The following is an 18518-nucleotide window of genomic DNA, read 5'->3' as shown; positions in this document are numbered from 1 at the left end:
GAAGTTAGAAGAGAATATTCATCAGACTTATTCCTTTGTGCTTCTTTTTAGCCTTTGACCTTCGTTGTACGCTATTTTAAGCGAGAGGGAATTTTCTTCGTCCTTCACGAACAACGAAAAGAGCTGTCAATGTTATAATATTCAAAAAGAATCATATGTATCGTTTATTAAATCGTCATGTGTATGTTGTGGATCTGCAAATCTAGTCAATGATTTTTCTAATATGAGAACTAATGCCAATTGAGCAATGTCTATTTTTCAAAAACCACGTGCATCTAAAGTTCTAAATATTTGCGTGATCCATCGATGTTACACTATTTTTTTTTTCTTTTGCATTGCCTTTCCATCATGTGAAAGGTGGTGCATACAATTAAGCTAATTTTAGACCCCTTCCGTTAGACACAAGATGGTTTTATCCAGATATCACCTGACTTTTATACGAGTTATATAGATTTATTGACTCGTATAGATGTTAGAGATCTTGTCTAGTGATGCTGATTTACTCTATACGACTCATACAACTATTATACAACTCGTATAGGGTGTAAGGCGTTATACGAGTAGTATTTATAAAACTCGTTTTTTGTTTTTTTTTTTATAAATTTGTCACTTTTATATGAGTACTTGTTTTAATTTATTATTCTTATATTTTTAATTAATAAAACATAAAACATATTATATACAACACATAATTTCTTAAAAACATACACTAATACAATTAAACATAGTTATATAAAATTACATATTGAAAATGACTATGCCCTAATCTATAGCAAGAGTCTTAACCATTTGCATTGATGAGCTGCTCCGATCATAACACCCCTACTATTGATTGGGTTCGTAGAGTCGGGTTTCTCGTTTAATCTCGTCAAAAGGCATGAGTGAGCTTTCTCACCATACAATGTCAAAAAGGACCAACGAAGATGAAGGAGGAGGAGCTAGCTTTCCTAATTTGCAGAGAACAATCCGAACTAAGGAAATCTTTTCTGGATTCGCTCCGCCTTAGAGCCTTGCTTCCCATTAAAATTGCCATTGTGCCTACTTCACCACAACTGCCATGAACATAGCTGTCCCCAACGGAATCAAAATCTTTCGTTGGATCGGGTTACATAACCCAATCACCAAAAGCGCTTTGGTCTAGCGGTATTAAGGAGGCAGGGTACAACTATGCATTTTTAAGGGGTTGTGATTCAAGTACCTAGATAGTAACATCACTACATAAAAAATAACGTACAATGACCGGTGGAGGGCCCCAAAAAACTTCTTAGGGGGGCGAAAATTTTTATGGTTATTTGTCTATCGCTACATAATAATTGTTTTCCGGTTCATCAGGTCAAATTAGATAAATACTAAATAAAATAGATAAACTCCTGTTTATAAATATTCTATGATTAATGTAGTAGAGAATTAATGTATATATAATGAAAAAACATATCAAATTTGAGTGACAAATAGAAACTAAAAGATAAATATATTTTTTTGGTATAACAACTAGAACATTGTGATGAAGGCATCTGGGCAGGTACAAGCAGGTGGTTGACTTTGGCAATCTCAAGGTCAACTTAAGTCATTTGAATTAGCATTCATTTTTAGTTTGATAAAATTTAATTATTGAAGGAACTGACCATTAACGTTAATGAAATCATGTGAACTGAGCAACTTGTCCCATTACATGTTAAAATGTACAACACCGTCTATGCATAATGCATTTAATACCCCCTATGTCCCGGTTAAAGTGTCTTAGTTTGAAAAACATAAAGTTTAAGGTAGATTAAATTACTGTGTTTTTTTTTGCTTACCAAATGACAATAATAGCCTTGAAAATTGGATCCATAAATATTGTTTGTTAATGTTAATTGTGTGTGTTTAAGAGTAAACTTGGAAATTGGCTAATAAATTTTAAAAATAAACATTTGTAATGGAACAAATAAAAAAGGAAATGTGGACACTTTTTACGGAACAGGGGGAGTAAAATGTAATTATTGAAGTGGTGTAATATAGTAATATATTCATAATTTTTGGCCTCTCTAATCCTATATAAAGGCATTGCTTTCATTGAACTGTAACAGTCTTGAGTGTTTTTTAATTCCACTTATGTCTAACAAAATAATCTTGTGTGTCCTTCGGTTTGATTTGTAGACATCTTTCAACTCCTTGTTCTTTACACATCTCCAATCAAGCTGTGCACTTGCAATTGCTTGAAACCCTTGATTTGAACATTGTTATTGTCACTTGATCCATATATATGGACAAAGAGTTGCAGCCGTTTCAGAATCTTAGAATCCAGCTTGAAGAGATAATATTAGCCACCGGCAACTTCAATGAGAAGAACAAAATCGGACATGGTGGTTTTGGAAAAGTTTATAAAGGAGAAGTGTCTCACTCTAAGGGCCGAAGCATGGCCACAATTAAACATCTAGATCATAGGCAGGACCAGGACCAAGGAGACGTTGAGTTCTTGAAAGAGATAAGAGCGCTTTCCCGTTACGAGCATGAAAATCTGATATCTCTTTTGGGATTTTGTTACCAAGAGGATGAGAAGATCCTTGTGTACCAGCTTGCATCTCGTGGAAGCCTTGAGGGACATTTAAATTCCCCTGATCTCACGTGGTCAAAACGTATCAAGATATGCCTTGATGCGGCAAAGGGATTAAGGCACCTTCATGATCCAAGGGGGACACACCAGAGACTCATCCACTGTGATGTAAAAAGCGGCAACATCCTACTTGATGACCAGTGGAATGCTAAAGTTGTTGATTTCGGGTTTTCAACTATGGGCCCCGCTAACGAGTTGCATTCGACTGTTGTCAACTTGGCAGCAGGTACTTGTGGGTACTGTGATCCTCAGTATGCAAAGACAAACACCCTAACGAAAGAGTCAAACGTATATTCTTTTGGTGTAATGTTAGTGGAAGTTTTATGTGGGGCACTATGTTATACATATAGCAATGGGTCTCTTCAATATAATTTAGTGCCCGAATGGATTAAAAGCTATGAAAAAAAGTTGTTAAATAAAATCATCTTTTAAGGATTTGGCCATTGAGCAAATGGATCGACGTGTTTTGAAAATATTTTCAGACATTACGTATCAATGTTTGAAGGAATCTCGTGAAGATCGTCCAAAGATGGCTAAGGTCAAGTCCCAGATCGATAATCAAACACGAATTAAACGAATAACTCTCGTTTATATAATCAGAAAATATAACTCAAAAAACTAATTACAATCCGCAAACCCAAACTCGGTTTGACTCTTGATGAACCCTAACTCGGTTACATCTAGATGAACCCTAACTCGGTTACATCTCGTGTGTGTTTTCGATGAACCCTAACTCGGTTACACCTCACACCACACAATCTATAATGTCTAATCATGACATGTTTATATAGGACTAACCTAACTTGTTATCAAAGACATTACCTATTATAATTACAGTACAATTAGGAAACATAATGTAATTAGGAAACACAACCAATTATGGCCAGCTTGTCAATATTAGCCTCTCAAGTTTACCGACCTATGACTTGAAGTCCGAAATTACTTCCAACAATCACCCCCTAATTTCTGACTCGAAATAAGTGATTTTTCAACTCCGAGCATGTCTCTTTTGCCCTGTTTGATTTGACCCATGAACTTGACCTTCTTGGTTTTCACAACCATCTTGGTCTTGATCTCTCCGGAACTTTTCTTGATCCATAGATTTGTTCTTCGGCTCTCCCGAACTCGACTAACTTTGTGACCATGTCCCTGACCATTCACTCGGTCGTACGAACTCGAATAATCACTCATTTGGTTGCGATTCCGGTCATCTAATCGAGCGAAAACAATCTTCCTTGATCTTCTTTTGTTCCCGAATCAAAACACAAACACATCTTTCAAATCAAAATCCTTGGTCAAAACGTAAACCGTTTAAACCGTATCAAGATGAACCCCCTTTGCTCCGATCCCTTGGAACAACTACTCAGCCAAATCAGCCTCGAACCTCTTTTCGAAACCGAACCCGGTTTCTCACAAAATAAATCAAACCTTGGTTAAAACCTAACTCGTTCAACCCGTGTAAAAACAAACTTTGAATCGAACCTACTCGTTCAATCCAAATAAAATACAAACTCTGAATTGAACCGTCTTGTTCAACCCAAACAAAAGCATCTAACAAAGGTGATTAAGCCCAACTTGTTTAATAAAAAAAAATTAAACCAACTTTTTTCTTTCGTAACCAATCCTGTAGCAATCAGAATTATTCTAAAAGAAACAAATTAGTTTTGTCTTTTATCACTTGACACCTTTTGTAATTATTTAATGACAAAAGCAAAACTCCACAAAATACTTACGAAAACCAACTCTTCTTCGTTCTGATCGTACTAGGCGAAACCCATCACAAATATGATTTCCAAACACCCGAGAAACCCGTCACCACCGGTAGCTGGTCCGACTGACACGCTTCCGATTCGTAAACTCATCGTAACAGGTCCGACTAACTTTCTTGTGAACAGAAACTCCGATTTGGAAACCCAACTCGGTTCCGATATATTCTGATGATAACTTCTACTCAAGCTACCACTCGCCGCCGATCACTGTACCGTTGATCAACCTCACCGTCGATCAAAGTTAACTCGATTATCGATTTCTTGAACTTGGCTCTGATACCAATTCAAGTCCCAGATCGATAATCAAACACGAATTAAACGAATAACTCTCGTTTATATAATCAAAAAATATAACTCAAAAAACTGATTACAATCCGCAAACCCAAACTCGGTTTGACTCTTGATGAACCCTAACTCGGTTACATCTAGATGAACCCTAACTCGGTTACATCTCGTGTGTGTCTCTTCGATGAACCCTAACTCGGTTACACCTCACACCACACAATCTATAATGTCTAACCATGACATGTGTATATAGGACTAACCTAACTTGTTATCAAAGACATTACCTATTATTATTACAGTGCAATTAGGAAACACAACCAATTATGACCAGCTTGTCAATATTAGTCCCTCAAGTTTACCGACATGTGAATTGAAGTCCGAAATTACTTCCAACATAAGGTTGTGACCGAACTTGAGGCTGCACTTAGACATCCAGAGGTAATGGTTTTTTAGTATTTTTAGTGAACCATAAATTGTGGTTTATAGGATGTTAGTGTATTTTAAAGAGTGGCGCTGCTTTAAAGGTCTATTTTTCTTTAAATGCTTTTTTGTTACTTGACTGCAAAGAATCTCAACGGAATCACTTAACACCAAAGAAATACGATTGTAGAATTGAAATTAAATAAGAGAGATAATAAAAACTATATGAAATTCAAATGTTTTTAGACTATATAGGGGAAGGCTATGGATGCATCAGTCAAGGGTAAAGTGGGGATCCGTTATTTCAAATGACGGAACACATGGTAATTACGTCACTTTCGCCTTTGAAATGGCGGAACACCAAAAAATCCTTCAGCTTAGACAATCGCTGACACACTCTACAATCATTCTTAGATCCGTCATTTCAAATGACGGATCACCTAGAAACCAAAAAATCTCTCTCCTATCAACCATTTAACCCTTCCATTTTTCCTATTTCCATTTTTTTTCATGTTTTTAGACTATATCTTTAGTCAAGTTGTGCACTTGCAATTGCTTGGTGCCCTTTATTTGAATTAAATAGTTTTCATTTGCATTGATCCTCAAATATGTAGGAATTCTTGCATCAGTTTCAACATTTTAAAATTCAACTAGAAGAGATAGTTTCAGCCACCAACAATTTTGAAGATTACAACTGTATTGGAGTTGGTGGTTTTGGAAAAGCTTATAAAGGAGAAGTGTCTCACTATAAGGGCCGAAGCATTGTTGCTATTAAGCGTATAGAATTTAGTTATGGACAAGGAGAAGGAGAATCAGACTTCTTTGAGGAGATGATGACGCTTTCTGATTATAGGCACACAAATCTCATGCCTATCCTGGGATCAGTTCTTCATGTAAGGAATGGAAAACATGAAATATATTAAATTTATGAACCTGTTACAGCATGGAGAGTAGTCATCGCAGCTGTGTATGATGTAGTCGACATGTTTGTCATCTTGATCGAGTTCCCCTTTAGGATGAATAGTTAGGGATGATGTTAGGGCTCTTGAGAGGAACCCGGTTTTATGAGAGAGAGGCACACAAAATTGTTATGTGTGTGTGATTAAGTTATGATGTTAATATTTATCTCTCTTTATATACACCCAAAAGGAAACCCTTTATTAGTTAGTTATAGGTAATATGGCTCATCAACAATTACCAAACTAATATATAATAAGGTATATTTAGTATTTTGATCTATTATAATATAAATTATTATAATGGCCATATATAAATATATATTATTATATATTATTCTTACATTCTCCCACTTGGCCGAGTAATCATTTATTATGAGTATTAGATAAGCCTGATCAGGAGTTAACATTCATTTTAGCTTTAAACTTAAACTGGAGCAGAGAAATACAGTCATTGAATTGAACATCAGCTCAAGACCCCATTAATCATACTGCAGTCCTTATTTAAAACCTAAGTAGTTATGATCAAAATTTTCAAGTAAGCCCTTCAGAACGTTTGATTTGTATATTAATTCGTCTATATGTCATTATGCATGCAGAACATATTAAGAGACGTACAAAATCAAAACTGAGAAAAAATTACAATTTGTCATTCATAGGACGGTATGCAATTATACATGGTCATTAGTAATCTCGTCTTAATTATTAAGCGCTTTCATAAGACTTATGGGTGACAAACCATTAGTTATTGGATCCTTAAGCATTTCAAGAAGGTATTTGATACGAAAAATTAGATTCATCAATTCGTTTATAAGCGAATAATTAATTTCATATCAAAATTTAATGCAGCACCTCTCAAACTGTTATTGTATGAGAAAACAAGGTAGCTGACTTTATCACAATAAGTCTTCAATATATAATTTATATGGAGTTTAATAAAACTTATGAGTCCACTAATAAATGTTCAACAACATTTATTGACAACAACGTTGTAATTAATCAACATATTATATCTTTATGACTTAGGTTGTTGGTATCAGTTCATTATAACTTCTCCATGAGATAGATTTATCTACTGACATAAGAATATATCCCGAAAATTACATTTTCTTATCCCTGAATAAGACAAAGTTTAGAGTAATCTACCGGTTTGAATTCCCACTTCTTCTTTTAAATTATAGTCTTTCGTTTCTTTTAAAGATATTTTTAATACTCTTTTAAATGCTTCACATTAATCTAGACATATCTAGTGTGTTGCAATTTGAGTAATATCTAAACGAGTATAGACTTGAACTCATATAAGGCTTCTACTTGATGAAGCATAAGGAAATAATCTATATGATCCTAATCCTCTAAAGTAGAACAATACTGTTTGTTACATGTGTAAGGAATATCTCTGAGATCTATAATATCAAAGTATGTGTGAAAAATGTTTTGACTCATGTAACATATACTTGTTAGAAGAATGTCATCTATATAAGGACAAGTTTGTTTTTAGTTTCTCCCACTCATCTTGAGGTAGGTACATTAATCCACTTGTTTTTTATTAAAATAATTGTATAAAGATTTCATCATATTTTGATGTTTGCATTAACCCATATATGAATTTTATTGACTTATAGACTAAATGTTCTTTGACCTTAAGTTTATAACTTTTAGGTTGTTTTATGAACATATAAATATGTAAGCTAGTTGTTAGGGAAAGTTGTTTTAATGTTCATGTAATGTAGCTCTTAACTATTATAAGCTACTAGAACAATAATGATACTTAAAGAAATCTTTTGTAATATAGGTAAGAAGATTCTTTAATAATTGGTTTATCCTTGAATATAACCTTTAACAATCAATTGTGCTTCTTATTGTCTTAACGTTTCGTATTGGGATATAGTTTAGTTATGAACACTCTAAGGTGATTCAACCAAATCTCAAAACTTTATCCTGACTTGTGGAGTCAATTATCATTGATGCTAATGGTTTAATTATAAAGGGTATGATCATTAAACTTTCCAACATCCATTTCAACTTTAGTTAGGGAAGTTACATAATCATCAGTGTTAGTAGGTTTTAAAACCTAGATAGCCTCCTGAGTTGATTATTGTGTAATTTTAAAAGTCTTGGTTTTATGGATTAGCTCTTGGTTAGGTTGCTATCATTTTTAGGATTCTAAGTATATAAGAGTTGGTGTAGTATGGTGTACAAGATGTGTGATTGGAATTTAAATATGGAGTAAAATTTAATGACTCTCTTCCCCCTCCTCTTGTACTTCTTACAAGTCATTATAAGGACTTTTACTGCTCTCACTGACCTTAGAAGCCTTTAGGAAAATTTGCATGCTTAGGGTCAATATTTAAAGACCAATAGATTCTAATAGAAAAACGAGTTAATGATGTAAGTCGTCGTAGTTTTCTTGTGAGGATTATTTCAGTAAGAAATCGGAGTATGCCCACATTTAAGAAACACCGAAACTTTTGTAAGAGTAGTAGTAAATTCTACAGAGATAAGTTTAGATGAAATAGTGTTGTGATGGAGTAGTGTCTTGTACAAGAGGTGTAATTAAGATAATATCAAGTTTTCACTCCTCCACCTTTTGCAAATCTTGTAAGTTATGATTGAGACACTTAAGGCTCCCACTAATATTCGATATATCTAGGAAAAACTACATGAGAAGTTTCAATGATGTACGTGATGTGAGAATTTGTCATCACTACAACAAAAATCGTTTTTTAGTACGCACAAAAGCGTCCTAAAATATTATCTTTTAGGACCTTTCATTTAATAGGACCAACAAGAAAATCGTTTCATGTAAAGGGGTCGTAATAAGTCTTGGAACTCAAAAAGCGCCCTGATATCCCAAATAAGATTATGAAACCAATTTTACGGTCGCATAATATATCCATTAACAACCCAAAAAACGTCCCAATAAAAACATATTAGAACACTTTTCCAATGTTTTGACATGTGTTTACCTACTTTTAATCTTTTGATACACATATAAGCGTCCTTAAAAATTAATTTATAGGACACTTATGATGTAACATTATAGGTACTTTAGTACGAATAAAAGGGTCCTGATATCCCAAATAAGATTACGAAACCAATTTTATGGTCGCATAATATATCCATAACAACTCAAAAAACGTCCCAATAAAAACATATTATGACACTTTTACAATGTTCTGACATGTGCTTACCTAATTGTAAATTTTGATACACATACAAGCGTCCTTATAAATTAATTTATAGGACCCTTGGAACACTATAGTACCAAGAAAAGGGTCCTAATATCCCAAATAAAATTATGAAACTATATTTTATGGTCGCATAATATGTCTATGAACAACTTAAATAGCGCCCTAAAAAAACATATTATGACTCTTTTACAATGTTCTATCATTTAATAGGGTAAAATTCGAAGTCCTAACAAATCATATTATACAACACTTTTTTAAACGTCCACTCACACAGTTTTATGTTACGGTTATGGACATCTAAATAATGGTTTTTATTAAACAATAAAAGACCGTCAACATATACAATCCTAATAGTTATTGTGTATAATATCAACTATTGAAAAAAATATTACTTCATTATATTAAATAAGCGAATTCATAACAAAAACACTAAACATAAATAAGCTAGTTAAAACATTATCCAACATAAACTTTAGGAACATTCAACAAAGAAATTAAAAAGCAATAAAAAGAAACAAGCACCATAAAACTCCGAGTCATCCTGCGTCCTCAATCCTCACGGACTACCTACAAATAAACCATCCATGTATAAGCAATAAGTTCCATGGTATTAAAATTATTCGTATCACAAGTTTAACAAATACGTACCGAGATGAATGGACAAGGCCATTTGATGGATGCACCAATACAATCTCGAATTGTGAAAAATAACCCATATGGTCTCACCAAATTTTCATCTATTTTTATTGGTACTTGAACATTTACCTCACACCAGTTTGTTCCAATCTCTGTACCACCAACTAGCTCATTTGGGTCCAAGCTCTTCACCCATCCTCTTGCTAAAGTATCAGTAGGATTTAGAATGCTTTTGAGGAAAACTTCATCTCCGACTTGACATTTTATAATAATAACTATTAGCTTAGATACAAACTTACTATAACAATTACCTTATCAACTTTATTGCCAGCAAGCATTTTGATGAAGTCTTGATTAGTTGAGTGTAGATCAATTTCCTTTACCCAAATATCATCTATATTTGTGAATGTCTCTCTTTGTGTTAAGTCATAAACTGTGTCCATCTGTCAAAAGAAATAAAATAGATTATATACATAAGTTTACAATTTAATTGATTTCTTATAATTTTCCCTTGATTAACTTAAAACAATAATTTAACTCAAGGCTATTGTGATTAATAAAATAATAATTTGTTTGGTAATAAAAATAAAACATATTATATACATAAGTTTACAGTTTATGATTAATAAAGATATATAAATTGCAAAGGCCAACCCGTACCCACATGGTCAACCCAGACCCACCCCTGCAATATTTCCGGATATGCAAAATTGTAAATAAAATCACATACAGTGGTGACTTCCGAACACATAACGAGTTGGTTTGCAGACACGGAGCGACCCGTTGGGCATGATCAAAATGTTGATTGTTATCATTTAAATAGGTTTCCTTTTTCCCAAACTATAAAAAAAAAAACGGATCACGTATTTCAATTTAAATATACTAATCACCAAGTTCAATTTGAATCTTCACTTTGAACTACGAATACCACATATTGTTGTTCGAACAAGAATACAATCATTATCTTCAATCGCAAAATAGGAGTCGATCAAGTTTTTCGTGGTGTACCACTAACGCCGCCGACGAGGAGAAAATGTTGCTAAGATTTTGCAATAAATTTATTTAATTATTTCTAAAATACTTGATGTCTCGATTTTGTTATGATTTTTCTTTAGTTCAATTTTATATAATTTTTAGACAGAATTACAAATTTTGTCCTTTAAAATAAGACGAATTTCGGTTCGTGTCCTTTTCTAAGTTTCCTTGCAGGCGGTGTACTTTAAACTTTTTTTTCCTACAAGTTTTGTCCTTTACGCTAACTGGGTTAGAAAAAGTCAGTTAAATCCCATCACGTGAGTCGCATGTGAGGGTACTTTTGTCCTTTCTTATATCTCTGCAACTAAGCCTCTGTATCACTCTTCCCCCTCCCTCTCAATCGAATCAAGTGCCGGCGATCAAAAACCTTAAACCCTCGTGTCCGACGACGTGACTCAATTAGGGCTTCAATCAATTGCAAATCATTCTCAGAACTTAAACACGTAAGATGGATGATCCTCCTCATCCTCCATTCTACATTCGTGAAGCTGATGAACAATCAGATGCTGATGCGTTTTATGGTAAGTTAAAACTTTAGGGTTTATAATTGGGTTTATTTAACTAACAGCTGTTTAATCTTGTTTGTATAGTAAATAATCCACATTTGTTCACGATCAAGATGCACCATGGTGGCAGTTTCACTAAATTTCCAGGACGGGTTTATAAGAGAGCCGTTGTCCATTTTGTTGACATGCTAGATATTGACAAGTTTTCAGTTCACGAGCTTGATCGAATCTTGCTTGAATTATCCTATCCTACAGATAAGGTTAGATTCTACCATTATGTAGTACCGGGTTCAGAATTGGATTGGGGGCTTAGAGCTTTGGGAAGTGATGATGATGTTAGGGGATTTGCTAAGTATATTGGAGCTTTTAATCAGTTAATGAATGTGTATGTTGAGCATGAGTTCACCTCTATACACACATACTTCTGCTCACCCTCAAAGTTTACCATTGAAGAGATAACAGATGAGGAGTTTCTTGCAAGTGAGGTCGTACTAGATAAAGCAAACTCAGTTAAGAAAATGTTGTTGTTGGAATGGCAAGATAGCACAAATGAGGTAGTTGTGGAACAAGACAAACAGGATGCAAATGTGAATGTTGTAGAAGAGAATAATGTTGGTGTTGTTGAACAACAAGACCAGATTGATATATGTCATGAGGATCCAGAATTTGACCCTATGTTTGGAGAGGATGCTTTTGGTGTGCAACCTACAAATGAGGTGGAGATTGATTACAATGGTGATGTAGATGGAGGTGGGGATGGAGGTGGATATGGTGTGCAGCCTACAAATGAGGTGGATATGGATTACAATGGAGGTGGGGATGGAGGTGGGGATGGAGGTGGGGATGAAGATAGTGAAGATTCTTCAATTTCAGATGAAGACAGTGGAGATGAGTCTTCAAGTTCAGATGAAAGTGGAACTGATGATAGTAGGGATTCTAACTATGAAATGAGAGATGAGAGTTCTGATGATGATGAACATCTAGAGGGTTGTCCAGTTAAGAAACCAAAGAATGTGAAGAAATCTAAGAACAAAAAGAAATCTAAAAATGTTAAGAAAACTAGGGATGGTGATGAAGATTCAGAAAGTGATTCAGATAGTGACTTCAACTATGAAGATGGTGAAATACATGATGTAGATGTAGATATGAGGGATTTCAGACTGCATACTGATTTTGAAGTTGAACAGCAGGATGCAAATTGTAGTTTAGAGGTTTTGGACATAGAAATGGATGATGTGATGTTGGATAATGATAGGATGTATAATGAGAAACAAAGAAATGAGGGGGACATGGATTATCTTTTCCATGTGGGACAAGTTTTTGGTACAAAAGCAGAGGTGAAGGATATGATCAAGGCACATGCAGTTGAAACAAGAAGAGGTGAAGGATATGATCAGGTACTCTGTGCATTGGAACGGTGAGGATCATTATCAGGTAACAGGTCCATATGGTGATCAGTGTGTAGTGAACATGAGCACAAGTACATGTGCATGTAGGAGATGGGAGATAACTGGGATACCTTGTAGACATGTGGTGGCATGTATTTGGGTGAAGGGTGAACATGACAGATCTGTTGGCAGGCCAGAAACATTTGTCAAACCAATTTACACAATGGATAGGTGGAAGGCAGTGTATAGCTACAAGGTGTATCCCATCAATGGTATGAGTATGTGGCCCACATCACAAGTCCCAATCCAGATCACAGCTCCTAAATTAAAAAAGCAAACTGGAAGGCCAAAGAAATCAAGGAAAAAGTCAGCAGTGGAAAGGGAAGATGGTGGTTCAAGGAAAAAGTCAAAGGTTGATGCAAAGGGCAAGGGAAAGGCTGTGGAGGGTGAAGGCCAGAAAGTGAAGGCAGTGAGAAAGACAAAGCCAAAAGGATCAAACACTTGTGGGACATGTGGTCAAAAGGGTCACAACAAGAGATCATGCATGAAAAATTTTGCAGATTAATGTGCCTACTGTTTGACTGTTTTTGTAGTTTTTATGACTTTATGGTATGGATATTTTTATGACTGTTTTTGCAGATTAAGTTGTTAGACTTTTTTTGAAGTTTTTCATGGTATGGATGTATTAAGTTGTTGTCTGGACTTATTTTAAGTTTTTCAAACACTTGTATGGATGTATTAAGTTGTTATGGATGTATTAAGTTTTTCATGTTTTTGAAGTTTTTCATGGTATGGTAATGGTTGTGCATAACTGCAGATGGATGGATAAATGTTACTTATTTTAAGGGTTTGGACATATTTGCCCTTGGATCAGATTTTACTTAATTTAATGGTTTGGCAGTTTTTACTTATTTGCCCTTGGATCAGATGTGCAGATAGATAGTGCACAATGTGCAAATTGTGCATGATGTGCAGATAGATGGATGTGTAGATAGATAGTGCACAATGTGCAGATTGTGCATGATGTGCAGATAGATGGATGTGCAGATTGCAGATTGTGCATGATGTGCAGATAGATGGATGTGCAGATTGTGTATGATGTGCAGATTGTGCATGATGTGCAGATAGATGGATGTGCAGATTGCAGATTGTGCATGATGTGCAGATAGATGGATTTGCAGATTGTGTATGATGTGCAGATTGTGCATGATGTGCAGATAGATGGATGTGCAGATTGCAGATTGTGCATGATGTGCAGATAGATGGATGTGCAGATTGTGTATGATGTGCAGATTGTGCATGATGTGCAGATTGTGCATAATGTGCAGATTGTGCATAATGTGTAGATTGTGCATAATGTGTAGATAGTGCACAATGTGCAGATTGTGCATCATGTGTAGATAGTGCACAATGTGCAGATTGTGTATACAATCCATCCAAAAGTCCAAAATAAACTAACCAAAGATCCAAAATAAACTGATGATACATTGCTTAAAAGGGATCCAAAATTACATCCAAAATAAAGTCAAAATACATAATACTTAAACTGTATAAAGTCCTAAATTAACTAATAAAGTCAAAATACAAATAGTCAACAACTTCAAATTCAGTCAACTAGTTACATTTTCATTGCAATTACAATTGCAATGAAAATGATCCAACTAATGACCAATCTGTTCTTCATCTTCCTTGCTTGTTCTTTATAACTCTCTAAACTTTGTTCAACCTTGTTTTTCGACTTCAATAAGCCCGGGATAATCTCCAATGCCCGTTCACACATTGGTGGGTCACGCCATCCAAGAAAGGGGCAATCCGATGTCTGGAAAAGAGGAGAAACATGAAGTATAAACAATTGACTGGAACTTAAATCGAATTACACACTTACCATGTCCGGACAAGAGAAAAACCGACGACCTGGATTTCTATCAGTCCATGAAGTTCGAACAACTGCTACCTTGCCACAAACACAGTAAGCCATCATCAATTGAGCCCTGGTATTTGAATTTCGCATCGAGCCCTAATTGATTAAAGCCCTAATTGAGTCGCGTCGGACACGAGCCCTAATTGAAGCCCTGATTGAAGCCCTAATTGAGTCGCGTCGCCGGAGAATTGAATCGATTGAAGGACACACTGATGGAAAAGAGGGGGAAGAGTGATACAGAGGCTTAGTTGCAGGTAATACGAAATGACAAAAATGCCCTCACATGCGTCTCACGTGAGGGCATTTAACTGAGTTTTTCTAACCCAGTTAGCGTAAAGGACAAAACTTGTAGGAAAAAAAAGTTTAAAGTACACCGCCTGCAAGGAAACTTAGAAAATGACACGAACCGAAATTCGTCTTATTTTAAAGGACAAAATTTGTAATTCTGTCTAATTTTTATTGACTGGTTTTATTATGGATTTTGCTATGAATTTTATTATATTATATTTTAAATAAGTATTTTATAAAATTTGTTACGGATTTTGCTACGAATTTTATGAAGCTATTTTCTAGTATATTTATTTTAACAAGTTTGCTACAGATTTTGCTACGGATTTTATGAAGTCATTTGTATTATACTTATTTTCTCAAATTTGTTACGGATTTTGCTACGGATTATATGAAGTTATTTCTATTATATTCTTTTTCTCAAGTTTGCCACGGATTTTGCTATGGATTTCTTTTTGCAACGTAATATTTGTAGCTAAATCGTAGCAAAATATATCCCTAGCTAATTCGTAGCTATTCCGTAGCAAATTTTGCTACCGATTTTTTCGTAGCAAAAATCCATAGCTAGTACCTGTTTGTGTAGTAGTGTAGAGTTATAAGACTCAAGTGTCAAGTGTCCTGTTAAATTATGTTATAATAAAATTTTAGCGAATAAACATCCTATAAAACAGATGTTTATGACTCATATATCAATGTCCTATTAAGGTGTATTATAATGACACTACAATGATTAAGCGTCTTATAAATGTTAAACTTATAAAACTCAAGTGTCAAGTGTCATGTTAAGTTATGTTATATTAAAAAAAAACTTTAGTGAATAAGCGTCATATAAAACAGATGTTTTATGAATCAAATATCAAATGTCATATTACGGTGTATTGTAATAACACCACAATGATTAAGAGTCTTATAAAGGTTAAAGTTATAAGACCCTAGTGTCAAATGTCCTATTAAGTTATGTTCTTATTTGACTTCGACTAGAAAGGGTCCTATAACACCGAACATTTATGACTTAACTACAAAGTGTCCTATTAACTTATGTTATAATAAGACCTCTGGTGATCAAGTGTCCTATTACATTACCACATAATGGGACACCAACAACTACGTGTCTTAGAGATAACTTTATTAGGATCTACATTTTAAGTGTCTTATTAAGTTATATAATATTACGACCCCTAAAGAATCATCCATCTTATTAAATAACTTTTCAGGACATTGGTTATGTACTGTATATTTTAAAAGGACCCCAAAAGTTCATTTATCCTATTAAATAGATTTTAGGACCCTATTATACAAGCGTCCCACACAAAAGGTCCTAAAAAGCCCTTTTTGTTGTAGTGCATACATACGTTAGACTTAATTTGATTTCCTTTATGTGTCATAAGAAACTTAGGAACATATTTAGAAGAAATCGTGTTATATATATATGAATGGATCTCTTTAAGACCATGAATGATAGAAGACAGATTATATACAAGTAAATAGCCTTTTAAATGATAAAATAATTATGCCTGAGTATTCCGTATGAATAAGTTCCACTAATGTAAGTGAAATATAACTTGTGGTGGACCCATACTTATTTCTTAAGCCAAACAATGTTTAGGGCATCTAACACATGATTTAAAATCACTGGGAATGAAATTATATGAAAAATCACACTCATTAACCATGTCATGATTTCTCATGAAATTTGGTTTAATGGATGAATTTTATATGTCTCATTTGTCTTTTGTTACATTTTTATTTGCATGATAACACAATTTGTGAAACTATATAGCATCATCTAGTTGTATTTTATAAATGTTTCAATCCAAATATTGATAACAAATCATATGAGAGTTTAAGGTAATAGTGACTTTATGTTGGTTATGCAAACCTTAAAACTGTAACAACTCTGGTTTTTGAACTTATACTTTTACCCGACTCGGTTTAATGTTCGGGTTATTTCGTTTATCGAGTTTGAATTGTTTAATTATTATTATCTTTATTTAACAATTTATAATTATATGTTTCTCAATTTGGCATATTTAACCCAGGGTATAAACTTTTACCTCCTTGTGTACCCATCTTCAATCACCAGGGGCTTAAGTGCAATTTTACTTCATAACCCACCAAAATTTGATATACCTAGACCCGTAGACCCAAATCCATACCCGTTCAGTGAAACCGGTTATAATTATTGTTACTTGCACCTCAATTCCCGTAATTGATATGGAAATTGGATTAATATCGTATTATACATTCCATTTACGGCTAAATCGACACCATAATTATGGTTAATCAATCAATCATGACTCGTTTTACCATTTTAACTATGCCGACCCTCACTTGAATTAGATATACATATGAACGATTACAATAACACAATTAAACTTCCAGGTATCATATCCTAACCCTAGCCGCCCTTAACCCTCTGCTCAATTGGATTTATTAGATGTTCACGTGTTCGTTCGCATCATCCTCAACCGTATTCTGTTACGTCAAATTAACATCCTTTGGTTCATCGATTAAGGTAATTAAACACGTAATTGTTTTCGCCGTCCATCCTTCTGCATTAAGCCTATGGTTAATTGAACATGAAGAAACGGATTTAATCAGTTTGATGTTCTAGGGTTATGTTGAGCTGCGTCTATTTGTCTGTTTAAAAGAAATTGTTCTCGTGATATAACCAAATGACTTTGTAGCTCAGTTGGTTCTGTGTGTTTGTGTAACTCGCTGAAACGGCCAGGGGCGCGGGTTCGAGCCCCCTGGACGCGGCTGGTTGTTTTACTTTTTTAAAAAGTGGTTTAAGGTCTATAAAATTATTATAACTAAATAATATTTTACTAGTCTTTTTCCGAACCTCGATTAAACACCATATGTGTGTGTGTGTATATGTATATATGTATAGGTATATATATGTATGTATATATGTTGGTTTATTAAAACTAATAAAGGTTTTAATATTTCAAAATAATTTGAATCTAAAATATATATAGTTTATATATAATCTTGTTAATTAATATTCTAAGGCATGTTACAAATATTTTATAAAAAGATTATAATATTTATAATATCCATCTTTATTAATAAATAAATATGTTATTTAAAACAATAAAGTTAATGATAAATTAAAGCAATAAATGTTTTCGTCAAGAACACCTGATCAATCTTAATCTCTTTAATGCATCTATTGATTCATTGTATTCTTTGGTTATCTTTGTTACTTAGGATTCGTTCTTTGATACACCTTGAGCGTGATGTTACTTTACCGTTGTATCGTATTTATTCTCGTTTGCTCATCTGCTAAGGTGAGTACCACATTCCCCTCTTTTTACTCGTTTTCCACGTTTTGGGGACATATGCGTAAATATATTTCTCATATATACTTATACTCAAAGCTGCAACTTTGTCTTATGTGTTAACAACTTATACCTTACTTGTTTATGTGCTTATTTGCTTTGTATTCTTCCGCATTCGGAGAGGTCCAACATAATCTCAGTCTAGTATGATCATACGCCAGTCGTTATAGCCTTTGTGCTTCT

At 34.1% G+C, this 18518-nt stretch overlaps 1 protein-coding gene across 1 annotated transcript; it reads left to right on the top strand.

Annotated features, from left to right (window-relative positions):
- Positions 1-2245: 2245 nt before the first annotated feature.
- LOC143543104 (putative serine/threonine-protein kinase PBL7) lies at positions 2246-6024 on the top strand. Its single transcript, XM_077035507.1, has 3 exons — positions 2246-2884; positions 5685-5963; positions 6013-6024. The coding sequence occupies exons 1-3, from the start codon at positions 2246-2248 to the stop codon at positions 6022-6024; spliced, it is 930 nt and encodes a 309-aa protein (XP_076891622.1).
- The last annotated feature ends 12494 nt before the right edge of the window (positions 6025-18518 follow it).

The sequence above is a fragment of the Bidens hawaiensis genome, unplaced genomic scaffold (assembly GCF_021521415.1).
Source record: "Bidens hawaiensis isolate Kalapana, Puna unplaced genomic scaffold, B.hawaiensis_p1.1 tig00013027_1, whole genome shotgun sequence".
Taxonomy (NCBI): Eukaryota; Viridiplantae; Streptophyta; class Magnoliopsida; order Asterales; family Asteraceae; genus Bidens; species Bidens hawaiensis.
Note: the sequence above shows the minus strand (reverse complement) of the source record. Positions and strands in the feature narration are given on the sequence as shown.

Coding starts and splice junctions, on each gene's coding strand:
- LOC143543104 (XM_077035507.1), top strand. CDS start 2,246: ATGGACAAAGAGTTGCAGCCGTTTCAGAATCTTAGAATCCAGCTTGAA. Junction 2,885..5,684: donor CCCTAACGAAAGAGTCAAAC/GTATATTCTTTT, acceptor TCAAATATGTAG/GAATTCTTGCATCAGTTTCA.